The sequence below is a fragment of the Schistocerca piceifrons genome, chromosome 3 (genome assembly GCF_021461385.2).
Source record: "Schistocerca piceifrons isolate TAMUIC-IGC-003096 chromosome 3, iqSchPice1.1, whole genome shotgun sequence".
Taxonomy (NCBI): domain Eukaryota; kingdom Metazoa; phylum Arthropoda; class Insecta; order Orthoptera; family Acrididae; genus Schistocerca; species Schistocerca piceifrons.
The window spans coordinates 137,320,257-137,347,082 of record NC_060140.1 but is presented as its reverse complement, the minus strand read 5'-3'; the positions used below and the strand labels follow the sequence as shown (position 1 = coordinate 137,347,082).

At 40.5% G+C, this 26,826-nt stretch overlaps 1 protein-coding gene across 1 annotated transcript in view; it reads right to left on the bottom strand.

Moving 5' to 3' along the window:
- Window positions 1-18,112: 18,112 nt before the first annotated feature.
- LOC124789635 (39S ribosomal protein L52, mitochondrial) overlaps window positions 18,113-26,826 on the bottom strand; it is a 45,944-nt gene continuing 37,230 nt past the window's right edge. The window contains exon 4 of the mRNA XM_047257062.1: window positions 18,113-18,377. Coding sequence (XP_047113018.1) covers window positions 18,234-18,377 — 144 coding nt within the window. The 3' untranslated portion in view covers window positions 18,113-18,233. The remainder of the gene's footprint in view (window positions 18,378-26,826) is intronic.

Below are 26,826 nucleotides of genomic sequence, written 5' to 3'. Positions count from 1 at the left end.
TTTATTATTTCATTGTTGTTGTCGATGGCTCGAAGTCTTGTCAAGGGGTACATTCTTGCAGCTGAAATGTCGATTTTTTGAGTCTTGATGACTAAATAACTGATGAAGATTTGCTTGTATTATTCTTAAATTTTATTCTGTCACACATCTTTCAACATCACACCATTTTTACTTTTCCACATTCATAAAAACCAATATTTACGTTGTTGGTGACAAACTTTGAAAACGTCTACTTCCATCAGAGGCATGCCCTCCACTACTTACAATCTGCTGTACTCACAATTTCCAAAGAGTTTACAAAGCAAAAGAGTTTGCAAACGGCTGGCCGGAGTGGCCGAGTGATTCTAGGCACTACAGTCCGGAACCGCGCGACTGCTCCGGTCGCTGGTTCAAATTCTGCCTCGGACATGAATGTGTGTGATGTCCTTGGTTTAGTTAAGTTTAAGTAGTTCTAAGTGCTAGGGGACTGATGACCTCAGAAGTTAAGTCCTATAGTGCTCAGAGGCATTTGAACCATTTTTTGAAGTTTGCAAACTTTCTCGACAGGAGAAGAATCTTTACCAAGTTACATCATTATTTCATAAATAAATCCAGAAATAAACTTAATAGTTAGCATTAGATTGTGCAATTAATAATATGAATTTTAAGTATTCCAGAAATTTCGTCATTTCAAATATTTTTAAAAGAAGAGTTATTTTAACCGTACATACAGTGTGTAACAAATTAATTTCTTTTTATGCATTTTAGCCTGAAACATAACACACCATATGCAAAATCATATGTAATTCTTTTAGTGGAACAGTCGAGATAATATTCACCTATATGACATTCAAGATTAATCCTGGTAGGGGGTTATTTCTATAAAAAAAAGGTAATGTTAGAGGTGTGTGGTTCATTATAAGTGACATCTGGAAGATAAATTCTGTTCACTGTGGCAAAGGATGAATACTGGCAGTGTCAACGGAGTGTATGAGAAACATAACTTCAGTTTGTCGAAGTTGCCATTTCTCTTCATTAGTCATGAAACTGTTATCAGCAGGCATGTCGAAAACTTGTTTAAGATGCAATTTATACGGGTCCTCATCTGGGAAAAACTGAGGATGTTGTCAGTGCAAATGTAGTGGAAGGAGAGCTTCAATGAAATACAGTCAATAAATCACTGCTAGGTTTAAGCCAAGTTTTTGGGGCTGTGTTGCATAAGCAGGAACTTGAATAAGCCACAAGGCATCATAATCACTGTCTTGTGGACGTCTTCTGCACTCATTCGTGTTTGCAGGCACGGTTGCCTGCGGTAAAGGGCACTGAAAACGGGAGCGCCCACTAGGTAGTGGGTGAAATTTGTAGATGGCACTGTGCTGTGGTGAGTTCCTCTGATGTCTTGTGGACAGCTCATCACATGGTGTCATTTTCCTTCAGTAGGCATAGGAGACATCCTGTCATGTCTTGTAGTGGACTAGTTAGGCTTCTTAGATTTTGCCAAGTCATGTGATGCAGTCTTGTAGATAATGATGATGATCATCTGTCAAAGTGCAACAGTGTGTGTCATCTGAAGAAGATGCTGTGAGGGTCTGCTATGCTGCTGGATGGGCTGGAGTGACTGCATTCTTGGTGAATCAATATACTGCTAGCCAAATCCTGTAGAAGTTGGAAATGACAAAGGAAATCGATGCAGAGTGCAGATTCACTGAAATCTGCTACGAGGAAGTTCCATGTGATCACACCTCCAAGACCTAAACTCAGTAAGCGAGACTAAGAGCAATAAATGGTGATCACAGAGTCATTTGGTAAAAGGAGCTGTATAGCAAAACTGCCTTGTCACGAAAGAGGAAGGGCTGGAGATGCAGTACTCATGTCAGAGCCCAAATCGCTGAGATAATATTGTTGGCATGAGTCGTGGGCTGTTCTGCAGCAATGGCATGGGAGATGATTCATTGCTGTGGTGTGGAAAGAGGTGACTTGCATAGCCTCTGTGATCCAGTGTCCCTATTTTGGACAGTATGACTCTCTTGGGTAGTCGCAAGCTGAGAGACAGTTTTAGTGTCGCCAGACTGCATGTGAAACCAGCAAAGATGGTTCCACATGGGCATGGTGGCATGAAGGGTGTGGCTGTCAGGTGCGTGAAAGGTTCCTATGATTTTGTGAAGATTATTTTCCCAGGGCTGAGGCCATGATGTCACAATTGCCAGAGAATTGTTGGGGTTGAGCAGGCTCAGAAGCAGCAAGTGGAAGGGCATGACAAGGCTGGCACTGCTTCCCATGTGTGTTGGTATTATTGACAATGGCACTGATGGATTTTTGGTGTTCAGCAAAGATTCTGTCTGCTAATTTGAACCTGTTACCAATGATTCAAGTTCAAAGGTGATCATGGCAAGTTGCATTTGCAACAGAAATTTGACCACCCGTAAAGTCCAGAGCATATGGTCTGGTATCAGTTGATGATGAACTAGTATGTGTAACCCACACCAGAGCTGTGACATAGTTCTGTTCTCTGTTGTTCATGATACACAGCTCAGTCACATTAATGTGAACACCAACATCAGTGAGCAATGACCACTTGCAGACGGCAGGTGGCACCACTAGCAGTGGAAGGAATATGAAGCGTGTGTCGGGGATGTGGAAAACAGTGCAGTCGTCATTGTAATGTGGAAACTAAGAGATTTATCTGATAGCCAAAAGGGCATGATCACTGGCTTTTGAGCCAAGGGTGACAGCACTTCTGAAATGGCTAAGCTTGTAAACTGTTCGCATGTTGCCTGGCTAAAGTATACTGTTGATAGCCAAATTGTGCTATCCACAACCGGCACTGAGTTAACTGTTGTGCCCCACATGAATGACAGGAATCAATGATGGCAGCAGAGATGTGTACGGGCAGACAGATGTGCAACTATTGAGCAACTGGCCGCTCAGATGAACCAAGGAGCCACAAACTCTGTTTCCTCAACAACTGTTCAACAACAATTTCTGCGTATGGGCCTCTGCAGCAATTGACTGGTTGATACATCCATGCTGACTGTTGTTCATCCATGATGAAGACTGGGATTTGCATGCCAATACCGAGACTAGATGCAGATGAAACACTTTTTATGCTCCATGGGACAGATGGCTGTTGACACATACAGCATGAAACGTCTGTAAGCAAACATCCTGTAATCATGAGGGAGTGCTATGGTCTGGGTAACGTTTTTGTAGCATTCCCTTGGTGACCTCATCATTCTGGAAGACACTATAGATCAACACAAGCATGCATCTATCCTTGGGAACCATGTTTGCCTCCACATGTATTTTTTTTCCCTCGATGACATCTATGAACAGGACAATGCAACATGTCACACAGCTTGCAACATATGTGAATGGTTTCAAGAGCACCATGATGAGTATACCATGCCCCCTAGCCACCAAACTACCCAGATTTAAACCCAATTGAGAACTTGTGGTACAATCTCAATCAGTCTGTTCACGCCTTGGATCCTCAACTGAGAAACCTAGCATAGCTGGCCACGGCACTGGAGTTGACGTGGCCCCACAGTCCTGTAAGTATCTTCCAGAACCTCACGGACTCTCTTCCTACATATCTCGCAGCACTCCGCACTGCAAAAGGTGGTTATTCGAGCTTCTGACAAGTGGTCACATTAATGTGACTGGACAGTGTATGTACCTATGAGATTGTTCCAGGAGGCAGACTTTCTGTCTGAGTGGACCATTCATTCCATGCTTTCATGGGATCTCAATGGAATCTACAACAAAAAGATCAAATTTCCCAGTATTTGGATGGAAGTTGCAGGGCTCTATGAGAAGATTGTGGGTGCCCTCCTTATGACTAATTATGTGACTAGTAATATATTACAAACAGAGTAAAACGAGTCTGTACTTATGATAGCTGCTTCAAAACAACAAATATAAATGGAGGATAAGCAGCTACTCATTTCCAGATGGGAGGTACATAAGCACACAACTCATCATATGTGAGGTCATGGTTATAAAGAGAAAAGACAAGACACTCAAAAGTCTTGCCTCTTCAATGAAAATGATGATGTGAGATAGTCACAGGAAACTTAAAGTCCCTAAAATGTCTTTGTAATAGCAGCCTTATAGCAGAAAGATTAACAACACATCACTCTTCCTACATTCATTACAATAAAGCTCTTGTAGAACATGGTGTTAAATATGGATTACTAACTTCTCTTAGTTCTATAAAAATTGTAGTACTTTTTAGGGAAATAATGGAAACAAATGTTAAAAAGGTCCAGAATACTTAGAAAAAAGAAGATATGACAAAGTAAAGAACATACATAAAGAATCAGTAGTGTTCTGGAAAGAAGTCCAGCCTTCACTGTAATTTTTAATTCAGTGGCACTGCACAGTGGCCATCCACCTCAAAAATGCTGCAGTATTCAGAAGGAATCTACTAACAACAAGCCTCAAGAACTAAATGTGGTAATGCATGGGTTGAAGGCTGCATTGAATGACAAGACAGTATTCATAATATGATCATATTGGTTACATCACACAACCACATGTCAAAACGTCCACACCAAAGTCACTTAGCAAACTGGAAGTAGTGATGGGCTTCAGTGTGGCTGGAGATTTCTCAAGGAAACAGTAAAACTGCTGCTGTCCTCTCAGAACATATGTGAGACACAACTACACGGAAAAGAATCTCGCGGTAAGATAAATATAAGCTTATGAAATATAGTTTTAAAGAATTTACTTTGAGTGCAGGGTCTTTTAAAGTGAATATCCACACAGTTCAATCAATATTAAGGAGAGATTGTGAGTCTTATGCTCCCAGTGTTAAATTATCAAACATTGTGATTCTTGTCTCAGCAAGTTATCAAGGTATCAACTTCCATTTTTCATTAAACAATTAGTGTACTTTTGTGAGTATATTGAACTAGAATTGGTGTAAGAATTTTGTTATGACGTGCGTTAGAATTTGTTTCTGGCCGCATTTTGGGAATAATTAAACACATAAGGTAATTTTTTGATAATTCTAGCTCCATGCATGTGAAATATTTTCTTGGCGTGCTCTGAAAGTCTGATGTTTTTATATTCAGTACTTTCTGAGAATGCAGGATATTTACAGAAATAAAACAGTTCTAATAATTTGAGGACCAAAGTTTCTGTAACATCAAACCACTCTACAGTCTTCTAATTCTTTCATACACTAGATTGTGCTAGACCACAAATTGTATCCTCTTGTGCGTTACAAGCACCCAATGCTTACCTTTTCTTCCTTGCTTCTACTATAATTTTCTGAGAAGAAAACTCTGTTTGGCATGCGCAAATTACATCCAGTTGCCCCAGCCTTCTAGCTATGTCCTCCCTAATCTCACCCTCCAGAATGTTCATTCTTTTTCTTTTATTGCTTCTATTGCAAGTCTGCTTCTTCAACAACACAGTTTTTACTAAGCACAAATAATTTATAAAAAATCATAGAAAGCAATAGCTCCTAACTTCTCTGGAAATACACAAAATGAAAAGCTTCCAGAGGTGAATATCACTTGACTGATATAGTACTCTGGAAGTCTGTTCAGTAATGCAAGCATTAGCACTGTAGAACACTGTAGGTTTGACGGGGAAGCTCTCGAATGTGAACCGTGCTCTCTGTGCACCCATATGCCACTGATTGTTCACTGAAAACACAACTGTCAGTTGAATAGTGAGCAAAGACAATACTGCATTAAGTTGACAGGCAAGTCCTTCTGCTAGCTAAATGTCAGTGGTAGGTATGAACAAAGTCCAAATCACAGGTCAGGAGAAAACTATATAGCACAGGATCATTGACAAAAGGTGCACCGGGGAGCTTGCTGTAAACATTGGCTGATTGTGACAATTAAGGCCATGGCAGTCCACAATAGCCCTTAAATCTGCTGTGTCTGTTTTGATATGTGATCTAGTTCTGGTGGATGGATCATTCTGGACCACACCTAGCAACCCCATCATTCATAAGCATAATTATATGGACCGATCCATCAATATGACCAGAGGGATTACAACAGTTTCCTTCTTTAAAAGTTATTATGCCATCAGACACTGCTAACTTCCAAGTACTGGTGGAACAAAACATTTTTACAAACATGTTACCAAACAACATTGTTAAAGGATTCATTCGTATTCTGGTTTCTTCCCATACAAACATTTCTTTCATGTTGAATAGGGGATAGTTTGCCTCCATTAATATCAGGCAGAACGTTTATGCATAAATGCATCTATCTTGCCAGAAAATCAGCTTTCCTGGACTTCACCATGTGTTTGGTGGAGGTCAACACAAAGCATGATGTGGCCTTTCATCAGCTGGCTTGCAATGAAAGAAAGTGCTCCACATAGCTCTTTTCATATTCTTTAAATTATCACAGTTTGTTCTACCAGCCTACCAATAATACTCCTGTAAGACATCAACTGCCTTATCCATTAGCCTTCCACGATGTTTTATTGCCTCGCCATCAGATAGTTTTGTGGAAGCTTTTTTGTAGGTACATCATATGGTTTGCTGTTCTGCACTGCAATGAATACCTTGTTACGTCCATCATGCAAATGACCCTCTCTTCTTCTCGGAACATTGATAAATGATAGCTGCCACTCTTAATTCCATATTTCCACCTCTTCCACAATGATCATTTATACACTCATCATGAAGGGGTGTGCTCTCATGGTTTACTGCATAATCTTGACATACTTACTGAGAACTTCAAAATCCAAAAGTTATGGTGTGGCAATATGAATGTACTTGCATTAAATTCAGTGCTAAAACTAAAGTTTGTTGGGAACACCAAAAGTGTTCTGATATTTGTATCACCATAATTCTGAGGAAGAAGTAACCATAAACTCTTTGGCTGCACTATTCGCACAATCTCCTATGGTTTTTTCATAGTTGCTTTGTCAAGGAGGAGGGCTTGGTAAATTCAACAGACCCCAGAGAACTTAAACCAGCATTTGCACCTTTATAGTTCCTTTAACGTCATCGAAGAGTGCCACAATAGTGTTACAGATTTCATTACCTGAATTTTTTGATTAAGTATGAAATGATTTTTCACTTTTTGAAAGTTGATACATTAATTTGCACACCACAGCTTTGCTTGTTCCCACATCTTCATAAAGTTTAACTTCACCACCACAAAGAGAAAAAGATACAGTGTAAGAAAGGACTTGTGAAAGAGCTTCAGCATTGTCTAAAATATCATTGCTTTTGTTACTGTCAATTATTTCTAATTTCAGTTTTCTTTTAAACGCATGATGGGGACATGGACAACTCAGAAACATTCTGGCTATTTACTCTTGCCTCACTTTTTCTGTATGTTTTTGTTGTGTGGCACAAAACAGTACACACGGTATATCCACACAGCAGCTTAGAAACATATTTTAAATGTTTAAAGATGGACTTGGTGAAGTTCACAGACAATGGTAATTATAAAGATAGATATATATATACAAATGCTTAAAATGTTTGGTGATTCAGGCCAAATGTCGACAATGGCTCAACCTTATTAACCAGTAAGACACAATTAAGTCTGGCCAGTTGATGTTAATGCCATAAAAAATAGTGTTAAATGAAAGCAAAGTCATATTACAGCTTCCAGGCAGCCATGATCTCCTGTCTCAAACACTCAGAATGAGTAGAAAGCCACCGACAACAGATATGTATGCAGGACATTTCATAAATAGTGCACAACATTCTTTTTTATGAACATGGTTTTTTTTTCCCCCAGTATCTTTCTACAGTCTCTAGACATAGCCTCCCTGCTTCTCTAGGACTGAATCCCAACATTTCGGAACCTCTTCTGTTCATCTGTCAAATGGGTCAGGTAACGGTGATAGAAAGTTCTTCCAGAGAAAGATAGTGACGTTCACACATAGGTTTTTTCAACTTTGGGAACAAGTAAAAGTCTGGTGGAATCATGTCCAGGCAGTAGGGAGGATACAGAAACACTTCCCATCCGTATTCACAGAGTTTTTGCACAGCAACATTGCCAATATGTGGGTAAGCATTTTGGTGGAGAATGAGTGGCGCAGCCTCCAGCAATTGAGGTCAGGTTTTGTGGATTTTTCTGTGCAGGTTTTGCATTAAGTTACAATAATACACTGCTTTGGCACTTGTTCCACATGGGACTATCTCTTATGATGATTCCTTGGTGATCATCATCATCATTTGCTTGAGCTTTGATTGAGTGTGTCGAAATTTTTTTGGACTTGGAGAATCTGAAGCTCTCCACTCCGGCCGGTGATTTAAACTCCAGTTCAAAGTCTCTAAGCCACATTTCTTCAATCGCAACAATTCAATACAAGAATCCTTGACTTTCACAGTTGAATTGTTGTCTGAGCAAGGTTGCAATGTCCAGGCATTTCTGCTTCTCTTCAACAGTCAAACAGTGTGGAAACCATCTCACACAAATTTTTCTCTTCTTCAAATCATTTCTCAGATTATGGGATACTGATGTTTCGGGAATTCCCAAAACTTGAGAGAGTTCCTCACAAGTTTCATTGTGATCTTCTTCACGAGCATCAGCCACAAGTTTCACACTTCGTTCATCTGTTGATTTTTTGGCCTTCTAGGTCTTGGATTATCATCTATGCTCATATGACTATCATGAAAACTATTAAACCAACATAAAAGTGTACTATGGTCCACCGTAAACTCACCACAAACTTCACTTAATGCACTGTGGATTTCTATGAAGTTTTTGCCACATAAAGTTTCCTTGATTTATGAGCTCTGGTCTTCAAAAGCCACAGTACTCAATACCCCTGTAGCATACATTTCTACCTCTCACCAATTTTATGTTAGAGTCACAGTCAAAAGACAAAAACATATTCTTCTTCCTCAAGCTCCCAACTACATCTGACGTAATTTTCATTGTTGTTGCATTAAACAATCCACAGTGATAACACTCTGTGCATTATTTATGAAATGTCCCTCATATTATTTAATTATTACCAGTGTGTATTTTCTCTCTTCAGCTGTGTAAACATTTTAAGAAATCTTGCAAAGAGTGTTTTCTATCCTACTCAGTATAGGCAGAACATGCTTTATGATCACTTGAACAGAGGCTGATGGAAAAAAGCAAGCAGTTCCAGTGGTTGGTAGCAGTGGAGATAACGACATGAATGGCTAGCCAGAAGCAAAGTCCAGAATGAAGCCAAAATTATCATAAGTGTGCACAAAGAGTCCAGGGAGCTATCCAAGTCAATACACATAAAAACAGCCAAAATCAGTACTCCACTATCAACAGTGTACATCATAGGCTTCTCAGAACAGCAACTTCCAGACAAGTGCAGGACCTCAGTACTTATGGACATAGTCACTTTAATGGACATGCCCAAGGTGGTCAGGATGCCCTCTGTGGAAGCAAGCTGCACTCATAGTACGTAACCTGAGTATCTCTGATCTTTCCTCCATATTAATACCAGGGCTGTTTGGGAAATTGAAATCACTGTCAGATAAGAAACCCCTCCCCCTTTTAATTGGCAAATAGGGCCAGAAATGGCCTCACCCTTGCCAACTTCTATTGCAAGGATGAAAAAAGAGATGCTGGAATCCCTTCCACAAACTCCTATGGTGTTTCTTTGTCACAAAAAGGCCAGGATGGCTGGTGGAACTGTCTGTGGAGTTGGCAGCCCATTGAGAGTTTCTAGGTAACCGTTTTGTCCTGCCTGCAGGGAGAGCTTGTACCAGCCACAGTTCAGATGGGGAATATAGTTCAGCCTCCAAGGGCACCTCAGCCCGAGAATGCTCAACCTCCACTGATCCTTTAGTGAAGGAGTCTGGTGTTGGTGGAAGCTGGACATGGCACGGGGGATGGAAGTGGCTCCACCTCTATCGGCTTCCATCACTGGTCACTATTGGTGTCTAAAATAAGAGCAGGTGTTGTAGTGGTGGCAGGCAGGTTGTTGGGCAGGCTTCTCCCTGATGTGGTTGCATCAGTCATGCTCTGTCGACTGTTGAGGAACCGAAGGTGGCACTGTGTGTCATTGCAGTTGGAGCTGACGTCAAAGCCTGACTTCATGCCCCTGGCCTCCAGCACCTGCCACCTTCTATTGCCAACAATGGTGCCTTGTGTCCACTGAGTGTTTCAATCAACAATGTGAGCTCATACATAAGGCTCAGGTAGTAATATGGCTGTGTGGATGTACAATGGGTCTGTCGAGTTGGGCGGCACAGCAGGTTGATGAGGTGTGTGGTCTGCACTCGTGCAAAGTGTTGGCCAAACTATATGCATTTACTGGGATGGGAAGGCAGGTTGCGAGAAACCAGTGAGTGCTTTCCCAAAGTCAGTTGTCATTATTATCTTGTGCATCTGCATTTTGAAGGTCCTTACCATCAGTTTGGTTTTTGAACTAGATACTGGATGGAAAGGGACATTAGTCATGTGCTCAATAATGTTGCATCTACAAAAATCCTGAGATGCTGATGCCATGAACTGAGGACCATTGTTGGAAACCAGGGAGGAAGGTGGCCCTTCTATTGAAAATGTGATGGAGAGGGCACAGACAGTTGCTACTGTGGTGGTAATTTCCATCCCTGCCACATATGGAAAGCCAGAATTGGCATCAACAACTAGCAACCACACTGCTCCTCAGAATCATCCAGCTAAATAATGTACTCTTGGTCAGGGTGTGGTCAAACGCTGAAAGGCCGCACCAGGCTGACTGACTGTGGAATCAGGCCTGGCAGTTACGGAGTATGTTCTACAGTGGCATGAATACCGGGCCAGTACACATGACATCACTCTATTGCCTTCATTCTGCACATTCCTCAGTGTACATGTGGAGCAACTTCAGCATGTGGGGATGGTGCATAGGCAGAATTACCACCCGGAATTCAGATTCAGTTATGGCTAAAAACAGGACACCACCAATTGCATTAAGCTGGTGTCGTAATGAAAAATGTGTTCAATGCTGGAGCTGCACCCTTAGGCAGGTGCAGGTATGTCACTGGTTGATGTCTAAGGCAAAATACAGCACTCTGCAGCTGTCAAACTCTGCATCTGGACCATAGGAGCAAGAACGAAACTCTGTCCACATTTTAGTGCTGTATGATGGGCTGTGCTGTATTTGATTTTTTAGATGCAAATGCAATGAGCTGTTCTGTGCCACTGGCATGTTTATGGGAGAGCACTGTGCCAATGCTGCAATCTGAGGCATCAATTTGCACAGGTTGCCCATTCTAAACACGGGGCAGACACTTTTTAAGTTGCGCGAAAGCTTTCTGGTGTGCCTTTGACCACAGTGCTTTTTCATGCATCTTATTTAGCAGGTAGCTGATCCATGCCATATTGCGAATCAATTTCACATAACAATTAGTTTTGCCTAGGAAAGACAGTAGCTCTTTGAGTTTCTTGGCAGTTAGTAATTTATTGATTGGGTTCATATGATTCTGTGAGGGCTTGTACCCTTCTCTGCTTAATATATGTCCTAGATACTTTACAATTTGCTCAAAGAAACTACATTTATTATGGGAACAATGCAGCCCATGGGCCTGAAGTCACTCAAACATCTGCAGATTTTGCAGGTGCTGCTCCACATTTGCCCAGTAGTTAGCAAGTCATTTAAATAATTAACACAACTGGGGATAATAGGTATCAAGTTCTTTGAACGGAACATGGTTGAAACTAGATTGACTTAGTCTTGAATTCGGAAATCACAATGCATGAAAACAGTTAAGCCAAAAATGTTAGTTGACATCCAAGAGTCTATTCTCAGCTGGGTTAGTTGTCAAGCTATATTTTTATACTTATCTAGGACTATGACCTGCTCCCACAAAAGGAAAAACTTTCCATTTTATGTCATCAAGCTACCACTTGCTTTGAGACATATCAATGGCAAACAAAGTGCTTCTGTTTGTGAGCATCTACCAATAATGAGGGTGGTGGATCTGGAACTATTGCTCGAACTACTGAATCCTGCTTCCCTGCACTACCAAACAATTGGGTACTTGGTGAATCAGATGAAGACTTTGTTTGGTTGCCATCCATTGATTGTTCTACTGGTACTGCTGCTGCTACTAAGAAACTTGACACTAGCCGTATTGTGGAACACAGCTTGCACAGATGTTGTTACTTTGTGAGCTTTGGAAATTTTTAGCTCATCACTCAAGGTTAGGTCAGATGACCCTAAAGCATTTGCATTAACTGCTCTATCAGGAAATGGATGTATAATCACATCACAGATTAATGATTCAGCATACACTGCACCACACTGTTTATAGGTTGGTAAGCCTTACAAGTAAGCAGCCTATGCTGTAAGTGGTTGCTTAACAAATTGATTAAATTTGAGCCTAGTTGTGACTAAATGGGTTTGGTGGCTGTCATAAAACCACAAACATCTGAAAAGCTCAAAACAACTGGGGTCTAAGAGTGGTTGTGGTTTCTGCACAAATTTCAAACAATTTATTACTAAAAGACAATAAGAGTGCACTCTGAAATTCTTGGTCAGCTACGTGATAAGCCATGTACAGAAGAACTGAACTCTGTCAATAGATCTCACAATGCTCATTTTCCTCATCAAAGCAAGCAAATGGCTGAGGGGAGATGATGATGCTGTAGCTGCAGGTAGTTGGAACAGCAAGTCCTTCTGTTGCTGCTGCTGGAATTCTTTCTACTGCTGCCACAACTTTCAAAACTCAGGATCCATGCTTCACATTGGATAGTTGCAATGTAAGAAAATCCTTGCCACTACTCTTCTATCGTATCTGGCATAGGCAGAACACAATTTATGATCACAAACACTGGCAGTGATGTGGTGACTGTTGGAAAAGACAGACAGTTCTTGTGGCTGATGACAGCAGACTTCACAAAGTAAACAATTAGCCAGACTCAAAGTTTAGAGCATAGTGAAAGTCACTGTAAGCACAGGCAAACAGTTCACAGACCAATTCGAATTGAAAAATGCAAACACATGCAAGGCCAAGAGAATGGTGAGAACTGTGTGACAAGTGCAAAGCCACTATGTTGATAGACACTCTTACATCAGTGGATGGGTCCATGTGACATGCTTATGAAGGCATTCTCTGCAAGAGCTAGCTGTGGCCAAGGTATGAAGCGCAAATGGAGTAATGCATGTGCGTACCAGAGGGCGCCTCACTCTCTCTCTCTCTCTCTCTCTCTCTCTCTCTCTCTCTCTGTGTGTGTGTGTGTGTGTGTGTGTGTGTGTGTGTGTGTGTTACAGTTCTTTTTGTATGTAATTGGTTCCTTCTGAATGTTACTTAAATACTGTGTTCAAGTTGTTAATGCTTCAATGGAATAAAGCTGTATTCAGTCTGTTGTACTTATAACTAAATACAACAACAAGCACCTTTGACTTTTTCTCCATATAGATATGTGGACTGGGCAGGGAACCTAAAACACTAAGACACTGAGGATTGCATAATTTTATCTCTGTTGTTATTTTTTCACCTGGCATCTTAATTGATGAAATGTGTGTCTACCCAACACAAACTTCTATTTTGTTTTCTTCATACCATAATTATTTGCAGTTATTCTCTTGCCAAATTTTCATTGTGTCTTCTCACATCCAATTTTGTTTCATTCAGCATATTCTATCATGTTACTGTTTGCTAGAAACTCTTACCTTCTCTTCAGTAGCTGCCTTGTTCCACTTGAAAACATTTCTTTTGCTTTCTTCATATCTGAAAAATTGATTGAGTACACTACTAGTAATCTTAATTGTGTTTTTTTACCTATTTATAATCCACTCTTCTGCTTTAAAATTTTCAAATCAGCTTTCTGTGAATTATTTGCCCCATGGCCCCACAGCTTTGGTTTACACTGCTCTCCAGCTCCTGCTAAACTGAAATTACAATTAAAACTTATGTCAACTAATGTTCAGTGCCTGAGGAAGATGCTGAGAGCCTGCACAGGTTCTGTACATTGGTTCCTTGACTTAATTTGTTAAATACTGACTCTTTTTCATTCTGTACAATAGATACATTATCAACATATTTACCACTGAGTGCTGCCTGTAACAACAAAACTTGTATCAATTTATAACTGAAATGTATGTACAATATATTCTTGATACTATTTCAAATTTGCTTCCATGTGACATTCTCTGTCGACTCCCCGTTGCACCGTCTCTTAATAACTGTGTATTATCGCAAGGGTGTCATTACTATATTGGAGAAGGTGGTCGTGGGTGTCCCTCAAGTTATACCAGATGATAGTAATATTGACTGACTGAAATTTAAGTTAGCTTTAATTAGCCACAAATCACTGATTACAAGAATATATAAATTTTAAAAACAGCAGTGCAATTGAAAATATACTTCTTGCTGTTTTCGACTTTACAGTTCCTGAACACTATCTCAAGACAAGCATTATGAAGATTATTCCATCAGTTCCATGGAATCCAATAATTACTTCATCTCATTTACACAGTAATGATAAGCATCTGATGTCACTAGCAGCCTATTGGCAAGTACATCCTATTTCTCAACTGTCCAGCTGAATCTTCTGAAACCCTTAAATCTTTGTACCCCTTTATTGTTGTTGTTGTTGTGGTCTTCAGTCCTGAGACTGGTTTGATGCAGCTCTCCATGCTATTCTATCCTGTGCAAGCTTCTTCATCTCCCAGTACCTACTGCAACCTACATCCTTCTGAATCTGCTTAGTGTATTCATCTCTTGGTCTCCCCCTACGATTTTTACCCTCCACGCTGCCCTCCAATACTAAATTGGTGATCCCTTGATGCCTCAGAACATGTCCTACCAACCGATCCCTTCTTCTGGTCAAGTTGTGCCACAAACTCCTCTTCTCCCCAATCCTATTCAGTACCTCCTCATTAGTTATGTGATCTACCCATCTAATCTTCAGCATTCTTCTGTAGCACCACATTTCGAAAGCTTCTATTCTCTTCTTGTCCAAAGTATTTACCATCCATGTTTCAGTTCCATACATGGCTACACTCCATACAAATACTTTCAGAAATGACTTCCTCACACTTAAATCTATACTCGATGTTAACAAATTTCTCTTCTTCAGAAACGCTTTCCTTGCCATTGCCAGTCTACATTTTATATCCTCTCTACTTCGACCATCATCAGTTATTTTGCTCCCCAAATAGCAAAACTCCTTTACTACTTTAAGTGTCTCATTTCCTAATCTAATACCCTCAACATCACCCGACTTAATTCGACTACATTCCATTATCCTCGTTTTGCCTTTGTTGATGTTCATCTTATATCCTCCCTTCAAGACGCCATCCATTCCGTTCAACTGGTCTTCCAAGTCCTTTGCTGTCTCTGACAGAATTACAATGTCATCGGCGAACCTCAAAGTTTTTATTTCTTCTCCATGGACTTTAATACCTACTCTGAATTTTTCTTTTGTTTCCTTTACTGCTTGCTCAATATACAGATTGAATAACATCGGGGAGAGGCTACAACCCTGTCTTACTCCCTTCCCAACCACTGCTTCCCTTTCATGTCCCTCGACTCTTATAACTGCCATCTGGTTTCTGTACAAATTGTAAATAGCCTTTCGCTCCCTGTATTTTACCCCTGCCACCTTTAGAATTTGAAAGAGAGTATTCCAGTCAACATTGTCAAAAGCTTTCTCTAAGTCTACAAATGCTAGAAACGTAGGTTTGCCTTTCCTTAATCTTTCTTCTAAGATAAGTCGTACGGTCAATATTGCCTCACGTGTTCCAGTATTTCTACGGAATCCAAACTGATCTTCCCCGAGGTCGGCTTCTACTAGTTTTTCCATTCATCTGTAAAGAATTCGTGTTAGTATTTTGCAGCTGTGGCTTATTAAACTGATTTTTTGGTAATTCTCACATCTGTCAGCACCTGCTTTCTTTGGGATTGGAATTATTATATTCTTCTTGAAGTCTGAGGGTATTTTGCCTGTTTCATACATCTTGCTCACCAGATGGTAGAGTTTTGTCAGGACTGGCTCTCCCAAGGCCGTCAGTAGTTCCAATGGAATGTTGTCTACTCCGGGGGCCTTGTTTCGACTCAGGTCTTTCAGTGCTCTGTCAAACTCTTCACGCAGTATCGTGTCTCCCATTTCATCTTCATCTACATCCTCTTCCATTTCCATAATATTGTCCTCAAGTACATCGCCCTTGTATAGACCCTCTATATACTCCTTCCACCTTTCTGCTTTCCCTTCTTTGCTTAGAACTGGGTTTCCATCAGAGCTCTTGATGTTCATACAAGTGGTTCTCTTATCTCCAAAGGTCTCTTTAATTTTCCTGTAGGCAGTATCTATCTTACCCCTAGTGAGATAAGCCTCTACATCCTTACATTTGTCCTCTAGCCATCCCTGCTTAGCCATTTTGCACTTCCTGTCGATCTCATTTTTGAGACGTTTGTATTCCTTTTTGCCTGCTTCATTTACTGCATTTTTATATTTTCTCCTTTCATCAATTAAATTCAATATTTCTTCTGTTACCCAAGGATTTCTACTAGCCCTCGTCTTTTTACCTACTTGATCCTCTGCTGCCTTCACTACTTCATCCCTCAAAGCTACCCATTCTTCTTCTACTGTATTTCTTTCCCCCATTCCTGTCAATTGTTCCCTTATGCTCTCCCTGAAACTCTGTACAACCTCTGGTTCTTTCAGTTTATCCAGGTCCCATCTCCTTAAATTCCCACCTTTTTGCAGTTTCTTCAGTTTTAATCTACAGGTCATAACCAATAGATTGTGGTCAGAGTCCGCATCTGCCCCTGGAAATGTCTTACAATTTAAAACCTGGTTCCTAAATCTCTGTCTTACCATTATATAATCTATCTGATACCTTTTAGTATCTCCAGGGTTCTTCCATGTATACAACCTTCTATCATGATTCTTAAACCAAGTGTTAGCTATGATTAAGTTGTGCTCTGTGCAAAATTCTACCAGGCGGCTTCCTCTTTCATTTCTTAGCCCCAATCCATATTCACCTACTACATTTCCTTCTCTCCCTTTTCCTACACTCAAATTCCAGTCACCCATGACTATTAAATTTTCTTTTATTTCATCATACATTTCTTCAATTTCTTCGTCATCTGCTGAGCTAGTTGGCATATAAACTTGTACTACTGTAGTAGGTGTGGGCTTCGTATCTATCTTGGCCACAATAATGCGTTCCCTAAGCTGTTTGTAGTAGCTTACCCGCGTTCCTATTTTCCTATTCATTATTAAACCTACTCCTGCATTACCCCTATTTGACTTTGTGTTTATAACCCTGTAGTCACCTGACCAGAAGTCTTGTTCCTCCTGCCACCGAACTTCACTAATTCCCACTATATCTAACTTTAACCTATCCATTTCCCTTTTCAAATTTTCTAACCTACCTGCCCGATTAAGGGACCTGACGTTAAACGCTCCGATCCGTAGAACGCCAGTTTTCTTTCTCCTGATAACGACATCCTCTTGAGTAGTCCCCGCCCAGAGATCCGAATGGGGGACTATTTTACCTCCGGAATATTTTACCCAAGAGGACGCCATCATTATTTAATCATACAGTAAAGCTGCATGCCCTCGGGAAAAATTACGGCCGTAGTTTCCCCTTGCTTTCAGCCGTTCGCAGTACCAGCACAGCAAGGCCGTTTTGGTTTTTGTTACAAGGCCAGATCAGTCAATCATCCAGACTGTTGCCCTTGCAACTACTGAAAAGGCTGCTGCCCCTCTTCAGGAACCACACGTTTGTCTGGCCTCTCAACAGATACCCCTCCGTTGTGGTTGTACCTACGGTACGGCTATCTGTATCGCTGAGGCACGCAAGCCTCCCCACCAACGGCAAGGTCCATGGTTCATGGGGAGGCCCCCTTTATTATAATCAGTAAATTAAAAAGAAACCGATATTCCTGGGAATCGCAATCATGGTCTATGACAGTATTCTTCATATCTGCAGAAAACTAAAGTGAAAAAGGTCTTACTGAAGGTTCCTTCAACATCTGACTACCTAGTTTGATCCTGATCAGAATCTTTCCAAATCCCAAATAAATGCAACTGCTTAAGCCACAGAGCCAACTGCTTCATGTTTGAATGATAAGCTTTCCTCTACTGACTTTTATATAAATGATATTAAATTAATTTTCAGAAGACAATCACTAAAACTGAAGCAGGGGCCACATTACAATAAAAAATCATTTAGGATGGTCTATTTTAAGTTGAAAAAAAAGGCCAGCTTATTCCTGTAAAATATCACTTTACTATATTACAAATAATTACATATCAGATACAAATTCTGCACTATTAATCTAGGTAATAGGTTTAACAACAAGAGAGAAGTGACAATGGACAACAAAATAATCACTTTTCTAACTTTAGGAGACTACCCTTTGGTTTGAGTTTACTGTTTATAATATTTTTCCTATATTCTTCCTCCTCTCTCTTCAATCTTTCATGACGTTCTACAGCAAAATCCATTTCTTGGGTCAGCTTCACAATTTTTTCCTGAAAAGCGAAAACATCAAAAGTGCAGTAACGCTCGTCCTTTTCAGTGAAAAGTTAAGGCAAAATTGTTAGTAAGATGTGAGGAACAACAGACAATGTAACAACACAATAAACAAATTCTTGTCCAGAATAGCCCTGGTAGTGTTTGCATGATATGCTTGTGCATTAATTATTTCTATTTACTGTAAACAATAATACATTATCTCTCTGCAATACAAATCATCTTCTTACCTGAACAGAAACGATAAAAATGTTTCAAATCTAAAGCAGAAAAACTAGCAAAAAGATTGATAAGTATGTATACTGTATCAAAAGGAAAATTAACTTGAGAATCTATAAAAGTATGAGATAGAATTGCTGACCATTACCTACCTATAGAGGGTGAAATATTTAGTTCTACTAATGTGTATATATAAGCATACATAAAACTCTCCTAACTTTTGGAACTATTAGTTCCTCCCTTGGGATGAGAAGAGGTACAGGCCAGGGATGATTAACAGGACACAGTCACATCATCTAAATATATGGGCATAACATTGCCACATGACATGAAATGGAACGAGCATCTAAGGATTTTGGGAGGGAAGATGAATGGTCAACTTCAGTTCATTGTGAGAATTCTGGGAAAGTGTGGTTCATCTATAAAGGAGACTGCATACAGGACACTAGTGCGACCTATTCCTGAATACTGCTCAAGTTTTTGGGATCTGTATCAGGTCGGATTAAAGGAAGAGGCAGTTAGAGGCGGGCTGCTGGATTTGCTGCCAGTTGGTCTGAACGACAAGCAAGTGTTAGAGAGATGCTTCGGAAACTGAAATGGGGAACTGTGGAGGGAAGGTGACATTCTTTTCAAGGAACACTGCAAAGTAGTGAGAAAATTTAAAGAGCTGGCACTTGAAGCTGAATGCAGAAGGGTTCTACTGACTCTAACATGCATCGCACATAAGGACCACAAAGGTGAGTTACAAGAAATTAGGGCTAATTAGAGGCATATAGATAGTCATTTTTCCCTCATTCTATTTTCAAGTGGAACAGGAAAGGAAATGACTAGTAGTGTTATTGGGTACCATCCACCATGCACCAAATGGTGGATTGCAGAGTAGTGATGTAAATGTAGAAGGGCAGGTCATTCAGGTCCCAAAATGAAACGGATCTCATGTGGGTCAAATTGACTTACCCTTCCTTTTAGTCTTACCCAACCCATTCCATTCTCCTCCTCAAGGAAGGAACTAATGTTTCTAATAGAGCTACAGTGATGAATGTAATACAGAAGCCTCAACTGTTGAGTAACATAGAGGACAAATGCCACTGTGATGATCTGGGACAATATACAACATAACTTGTAATCTCAACACCTATGTACTGAGGGCAACTGGAACAGCAATTGCTACACGCCGTTCAAGGTGGCTAGTGGAGTGTAGATGTAAATGTATGGATGTCAACAACAACAACAGGCAGTTTTTACAGTCAGAGGTACCACTTCTCATTCAAGGTGACCGACATGGAATGTTTCAGCAGTAAAATATGTATTGACATTTGAGGCGGAATGTGTAAGCATTTTCTGAAGTCTGACAGCTATTGCTATCAACCTGGTCTGCCTCTCAGCTGACCCACAATCCACTGGATGCCTCTGTGATTTGGTTGGTTGTTGTATGTCACAGTCATCTGGTAAATATTGGCTTTCTTTTGTGGACACACACACACACACACACACACACACACACACACACACACACACACACACACACGAAACGGAGATTACCACGCCCTCTTTGACTAAATGTCACTTCTTTTAAAATCACTGACTGAAGTATGCTGCTGCTTCACACTGTATCAAATTCATAAAGTTAAATATCATGTATATTTCTTTAACCCTTGGCATGTCAACAGATAGACAGCTCAGTGATCCTGAAGCAAAAGAAATGGCAGCATTAGTGGCACTGTCACGCAGACTTCACGAATGACTATCTCACTTGATGGTGCAACACACCTCATTATGAACCAGTTTTAATCCCACATCTGGAGCTCAAGCTCTCATTCTGTGTTAACCAGTCTACAAAGTCCCTTCCTCAACTGCTATTACTATGAAAGATGCTGCTTGTATTGCGTCTTGTGAGAGTGTAGAATTAACTGCAGCATGAAAACACAATCCTAGTCATTTGTGTGCCATCATGTATTTAATAAGTGACATAACAATCATTTCCGTCATTGTATCCTTCTCATTGGTTCTGCAATTTTTACATACATTGACTGACAAAAAAAGGGAAGCATCCAGAAGGGGAGGAGAAACCAAAAACAAAACAAAAAACAAAAAAATTTACAGACTGAAAAAGTATGCAAAGTTATTTGAGCAATTACAAAACTGAGTCAAATTTACAAAGAACTTGGCAGCATAAGTCCACTTATCAGTACGATATTGCTCCCTCTATGACCTCAACGCATGCACTAATTTGCTTGGAAAGGGGTTTACAAAGCCATTGTATCCTCTCCTGAAGCAATCTCACCCACATCCATGTAACCGGTCCTTAATATCCTAAATACTGGCACTGGGACAGACTTGGTGTCTGAGCTAGTCTCAAATGCTGGAATTGTGGACCTTGATGGCCATGGGAGTATTTCAAAACCACTCAGACAATCCATAGAAATGTGTGCCATGTGTGAACAAGCAATGTGAGTTGAAAAATGGCACCACAACTGTGTCACATGAGAGGTAACACATGAAGACGTAGGATGTCCACAACACACCATTGTGTCATCAGAATTCCCTCAATCACTTGCAGCTGTGACCTGAAGTCTGATGGCTTCCCACACTATGACAGCAGAAATTATAAAGCTATGCCCCTCCAAAACAAGAGGAATGGGACCTTCCCCCCCCCCCCCCCAAGTCGTGCTATACTCACCAGTGATGGCCATACGGGTTAGTGCACAACAACAATTCATCACTTCATCACTGGACACATTGTGGTGTCATTTATCAGCAGTCAATGCTTGCCAGCCACTGCACCATTTGAACACAGCTAACACAGCTATTTGTGTTATGGTATAACCAGCAGCATATACATGGTATGGTAATCATATTGCCACTAGTCTCTGACCAATGCTGCAGGATTACACAGAATGCTGCAGAGAGTCTATTATTTGTTCTCAACTGGTAGGTGCACATGTAAAGAGGTTACAATGTGCTTGATGCACAACACAGTGATCCTCCTTTGTGGTGGGCAGATGTGGTCAACAGAAACCTTGATGACAAGTACATCACAAATCGCATTTCCACGTAGTCCAATATAAGGCCACTGTTACATCCAAATACCTCGCAAATCTAGATATCGCACGATTAGACCAGCCAACGAAATGGAGACCCACAACGAGCCCCTTTTGAATCTCTTTCTTGTCCTTATGCCACTGCTCACTCAACATCGGATGCTGTTTGCACCCTTCGTATACCCTACAAGGCCTGAGTCACGGATAATTGCAACTCTATAATCATTTACATGCCCACCAACGGTGTGTACGTATACAAAGTTACACTGAAATCTGGTCATGTCTTCGGGGTGCTTCAGTTTTTCACCATACAGGGTACTTCACAATAGACATTATCAGCTTGTGCCTTTGTTCTGACAAAAGCCTTTATTGGTAATGCCAGAATAGAAACCTAAAGATTATACATGTGATTCTATGATGATTTTACGAACTTTGAGGGTTGATGGAGAAGAGTAAATGTATCAATTTGAAATAAGGGAAACTAGTCCACAAATGACCAAGTCAAAGGTTATAAGTGAAAATTGTTCAGGTACCTCTGACAATGGACCTCGTCCATTGCAAACTCCTTGCTTTCCACATTTTGGGAGGAGGTGGTATGGACCAAAACAAGAACAAAAAGTCCAGTAAACATGGGCTCTGAAGTGCATATCTTAAGAGTTATGCCATTTGTTCATCTATGCTACTAAGAAAAACATCTCTTCTACTGAACAAGTGCTCACAGCTCTAATGGTGTGCATTTTAGAGCCCATGTTCACTGAGAGCTTTTTCTTGTTTTGTCCACACTGCCTCTTCCCACAATATGGAGAGCAAAGAGCTTGCAGTAGAAGAGGTCCACTTTCAGAGACATCAGAATGATTTTCGCTTACAACTTTCAACTCGGTCATTTCCACACCAGAGTCCCTTCCCTTCTCTATCATTCCCAAAAGCTTATATCATCATCATAGAATCACACTGTATCAATCACTTTTAGCTGCAATCACACCACTAAATCTTAATATCTGGAAGTACAATGTGAGAAAAAGGTTCTCTTGATGAGGGTCTCACTGATAGGACTGATGCTGGATGAATATATTAGTGTTATTACACATTTTATCTAGAAGCAGATAGTACTGGCATGAAAGACGACAAGAGAATCAAGCTGCTGAGATGCAGTTTGTACAGCTCATGATTGGTAAGAGAAGAATTAAGAATGAAATAGTGGGAAAATCTAGTACAATTCAAAAGTAGGAAATATGTGGGAGTAAAATCGAATTTTACAGGATACAGTATAACTGTTCACAACTTCACATCATATGGGCATATGTCATAAATGAATGTTGACTGACTTTCTAGAATACTGCAGTTGGACAATCATAGACCAAGAAGATGACCATGGCTGTGATTTAGTGACATAACGATGAATAATAAGCAAATGAGAGGGAGCAAAACTGGAAAAAACATGGAAGGAATGAAGGAAGGAAGGAAGGAAAGAAAGACAATGAAGATTTAATGTTTCTTCAACATTATGGTCATTACGTAGAGACATAGCACAAGGTTGGATGAGCAAGGAAATTGCCACCCACATGAAGTGAATTAAGGAATACTTGGAGGAAACCTCAGTATGGATGACTGAATGGGGATTTGAACTGTCCCCCCGAAAATTTGAACTGTCCCCCCGAAAATTTGAAGTATCCTCCCAACTACAAGGCCAGTGTCTTACCACTGCCCCACTTTGCTCAATAGATGGAAAATAAAGCCACAGAGGTAAAAGTCACTAGACAAGCTTCATTTGCCACTCTCTTGAATATTGAATGAATGGTCTGACCCAGAAAAATAGTATTTATTATTTCCCTTATAACTCCAATTGGTATTTCATCCTGACAATAAATGCAATCAACCTTCCAATGTAATACACTACTTAGGGTTTCACCTGAAAAATTTTCACCCTTCATATCAGCATTAATTATTTTCAGCTTGATATACTCACTCCTTACATACTTCCCAAGATTCCTCATCTTTAATGTCCTTCAACAACAGTCTTCAAACACAATAATACCACAAGACTAAAACTTAAGTGAGAATGATAATCATAAGTGTAGTGTCACCACCAAATGTTACCATGTAAACAAAGTAGCTGGCAGAACATTACTAGCAACCACTATAGCACCACTACATAGATGGGACTGATCCTCAGGCACGCTCTCTGATGAGCTCTAACCACACTCTGGCACGCAAGCCAGTGCAGGGCTGGAAGGATACTCTTCTATGTGTGTTATGATGTGAGCAGTAGTGCGCACGCCATGAGTGTTATTGAATTGGCTACTGTGTTATTCTGGTAGACTCTGTCTGTAATATCCAGAACTCTATAAGGCTTGGACTAGACTCTGCTTGGGAATACGGACTTAAGGTTTCAGAATAGTATCTTGTATAAATATCAACTGCTGTCAATAAACTGTGGTAGACTGACATTTTACAAAAGTGGCAACGACTTGGGACCTGTGATACATGCAAATCGGACCTTGAACAATTTTGTAATTGGTGAGAGTGCAGATTTTCAACCATGGAACATTTACAACATCAACTAATGCCATTTGTGCAGGGTTATCAGGAGCTAACAACAGCTATATTACAGGCACTGTAAGTGTTACCAACTAGGCAGGAGTGTGATGACTGCAGTTATAATTTTCATTTTGTCAAATTTCCAATATAGAAGGACAAAAGGTCATATTCTTGACAGGAAACTCCAAACTGTATCATCCACTGAAACTTCCAGGCAGATTACAACTGCCTGCTGGACCAACACTCAAACTCGGGACCTTTGCCTTTCACAGATGGGGTACTGGCGGAATTGAAGCTGTGAGCGCATGTCATGAGTCATGCTTGGGTAGGTCAGATGGTAGAGCACTTGGCCGTGAAAGAAGTAGGTCCCAGATTCGAGTCCTGGTCTGGCACACAGTTTTAATCTGCCAGGAAGTTTCATATCAAAGCACACTCCACTGCAGAGTGAAAATTTCATTCTGTGTCATCCATTATAAGACATACAACCATTAATAAATCCAGCATAACATATGTTGCCTTAAAGGTGTTTTTTTAATTGCAAGAACATTTCTCAATGAAGATGTACCCTGAAGCACAAAAGAAACTGGTATAGGCATGCGTATTCAAGTACAGATATATGTAAACAGGAAGAATACAGCACTGCAGTCAGCAAAACCTATATAAGACAACAAGTGTCTGGGCAGTTCTTAGATCAGTTACTGCTGCTACAATGGCACATTATCAAGATTTAAGTGAGTTTGAATGTGGTGTTATAACCGGTGCATGAGCGATGGGACACAGCATCTCAGAGGTAGTGATGAAGTGGGGATTTTCCCGTACGACCATTTCACGAGTGTACTGTGAATGTCAGGAATCTAGTAAAACATCAAATCTCCAGCATCGCTGCGACCAGAAAAAGATCTTGCAAGAATGGGACCAATGACAACTGAAGAGAATCGTTCAACGTGACAGAAGTGTAACCCTTCCGCAAATTGCTGCTGATTCCAATGCTGGGTCATTAATAAGTGTCAGCATGCAAACCATTCAACGAAACATCATCAATATGGGCTTTCGAAGCTGAAGGCCCACTCGTGTACCCTAGATGACTGCATGACATAAAACTTTACACTTTGCCTGGGCCTGTGAACACCAACATTAGACTGTTGATGACTGGAAAGATGTTGCCTGGTTGGACAAGTCTCGCTTCAACAGCAGGGGACTGTTCAAGCTGGTGGAGACTCTGTAATGGTGTGAGGTATGTGCAATTGGAGTGATATGGAAGCCCTGATACATCTAGATATGACTCTTGACAGGTGACATGTATGGAATCATCCTGTCTGATCACCTGGATCCATTCATGTCCAATGTGCATTCCAATGGACTTGGGCAATTCCAGCAGGACAATGCGATACACTACACGTCCAGAATTGCTACAGAGTCGCTCCGGTACACTCTTCTGAATTTAAACACTTGTGCTGGCCACCAAACCTCCCAGACATCAGCATTATTGAGCATATCTTGGATGCCCCCTCGTACTCTTAGAGATTTATGGACGCCCTGCTGGATTCAGGGCATCAATTGCCTCCAGCACTATTTCAAACATTAGTTGAGTCCATAGCACATCATTTCGCGGCACTTCTGCATGCTCACAGGGGCCCTACATGATATTAGGTAGATGTAACAGTTTCATTGACTCTTTAGTGCAAATTATTGCAGCCAGGACAGAATTTTGCCAGCAAAGAAGGAGCCCAAGCAACCACACTCAGACTGGGCTGCTGACCTACACAGATTAAGTAGAAATTGCAATTTTACATGTTTGTGTGGTCAGAATTATGTGGACACACTAATCAGGGATGTGATAGCACATTTAACTCTGATCTGAAACGCAGAGACCACTAGTTGAGGTAGCCACATCCATCCCCAAGGGAATGTAAGTGAATAGCTCAAGCCTATGAAACTGGCAACATGGGCCTGAGTTATTTTATGATGGAGAAAGACACTGAGACAGTCAGCTCTCTGACAACAGTCACACAGTATGTCATGCCAACTCTGTCGGGGGCCCCAGCTGTCCCACAGCCCCGATGACCTTGTAAACAACCACACCAGTGACGGGCCACATCAGCAGCGGAGCCACGTCCAGCTGTAAACACTGTTTAATTCACCACACATTGTAATAAAACTTGCTGTGTTGAAATAAATGTATTAACTGATCTTTGATCACATGAAATGACCGATTCCCAAGTTGAAGACTCAATATCCAAAAATAGACAACCATATAGCTATACAAAAATTTATAAATGTCAACATACATAAACACTTAGTGTAATTATTATGGTGATTATGGACTTCTTAAAAAGAAAAGTAATGATAAAAAATTATTTGTACTTTATTTTTGAAATGTATATCACAAAGATAATTTTGCACAAGTAGATCGATATATGATCGTATTTTCTTTGTTATATGTTGTTAGAGGTAAATCTTTGCCTTTGGGCAGTTAGTAAAGCGAGTTTGAAGTACGAGGACGGAGTGCAAGTTATGTGTGTTGTGTTAGCATCATGGTTGATGTTGATTTCTACTGTGAAGTGAAATGATTGAAAATATATGTGTTCAACATCAAAAAGTCCACCAGCATTCATATATTTAACAAAATGAAGCTGAACACCCTCTTGAC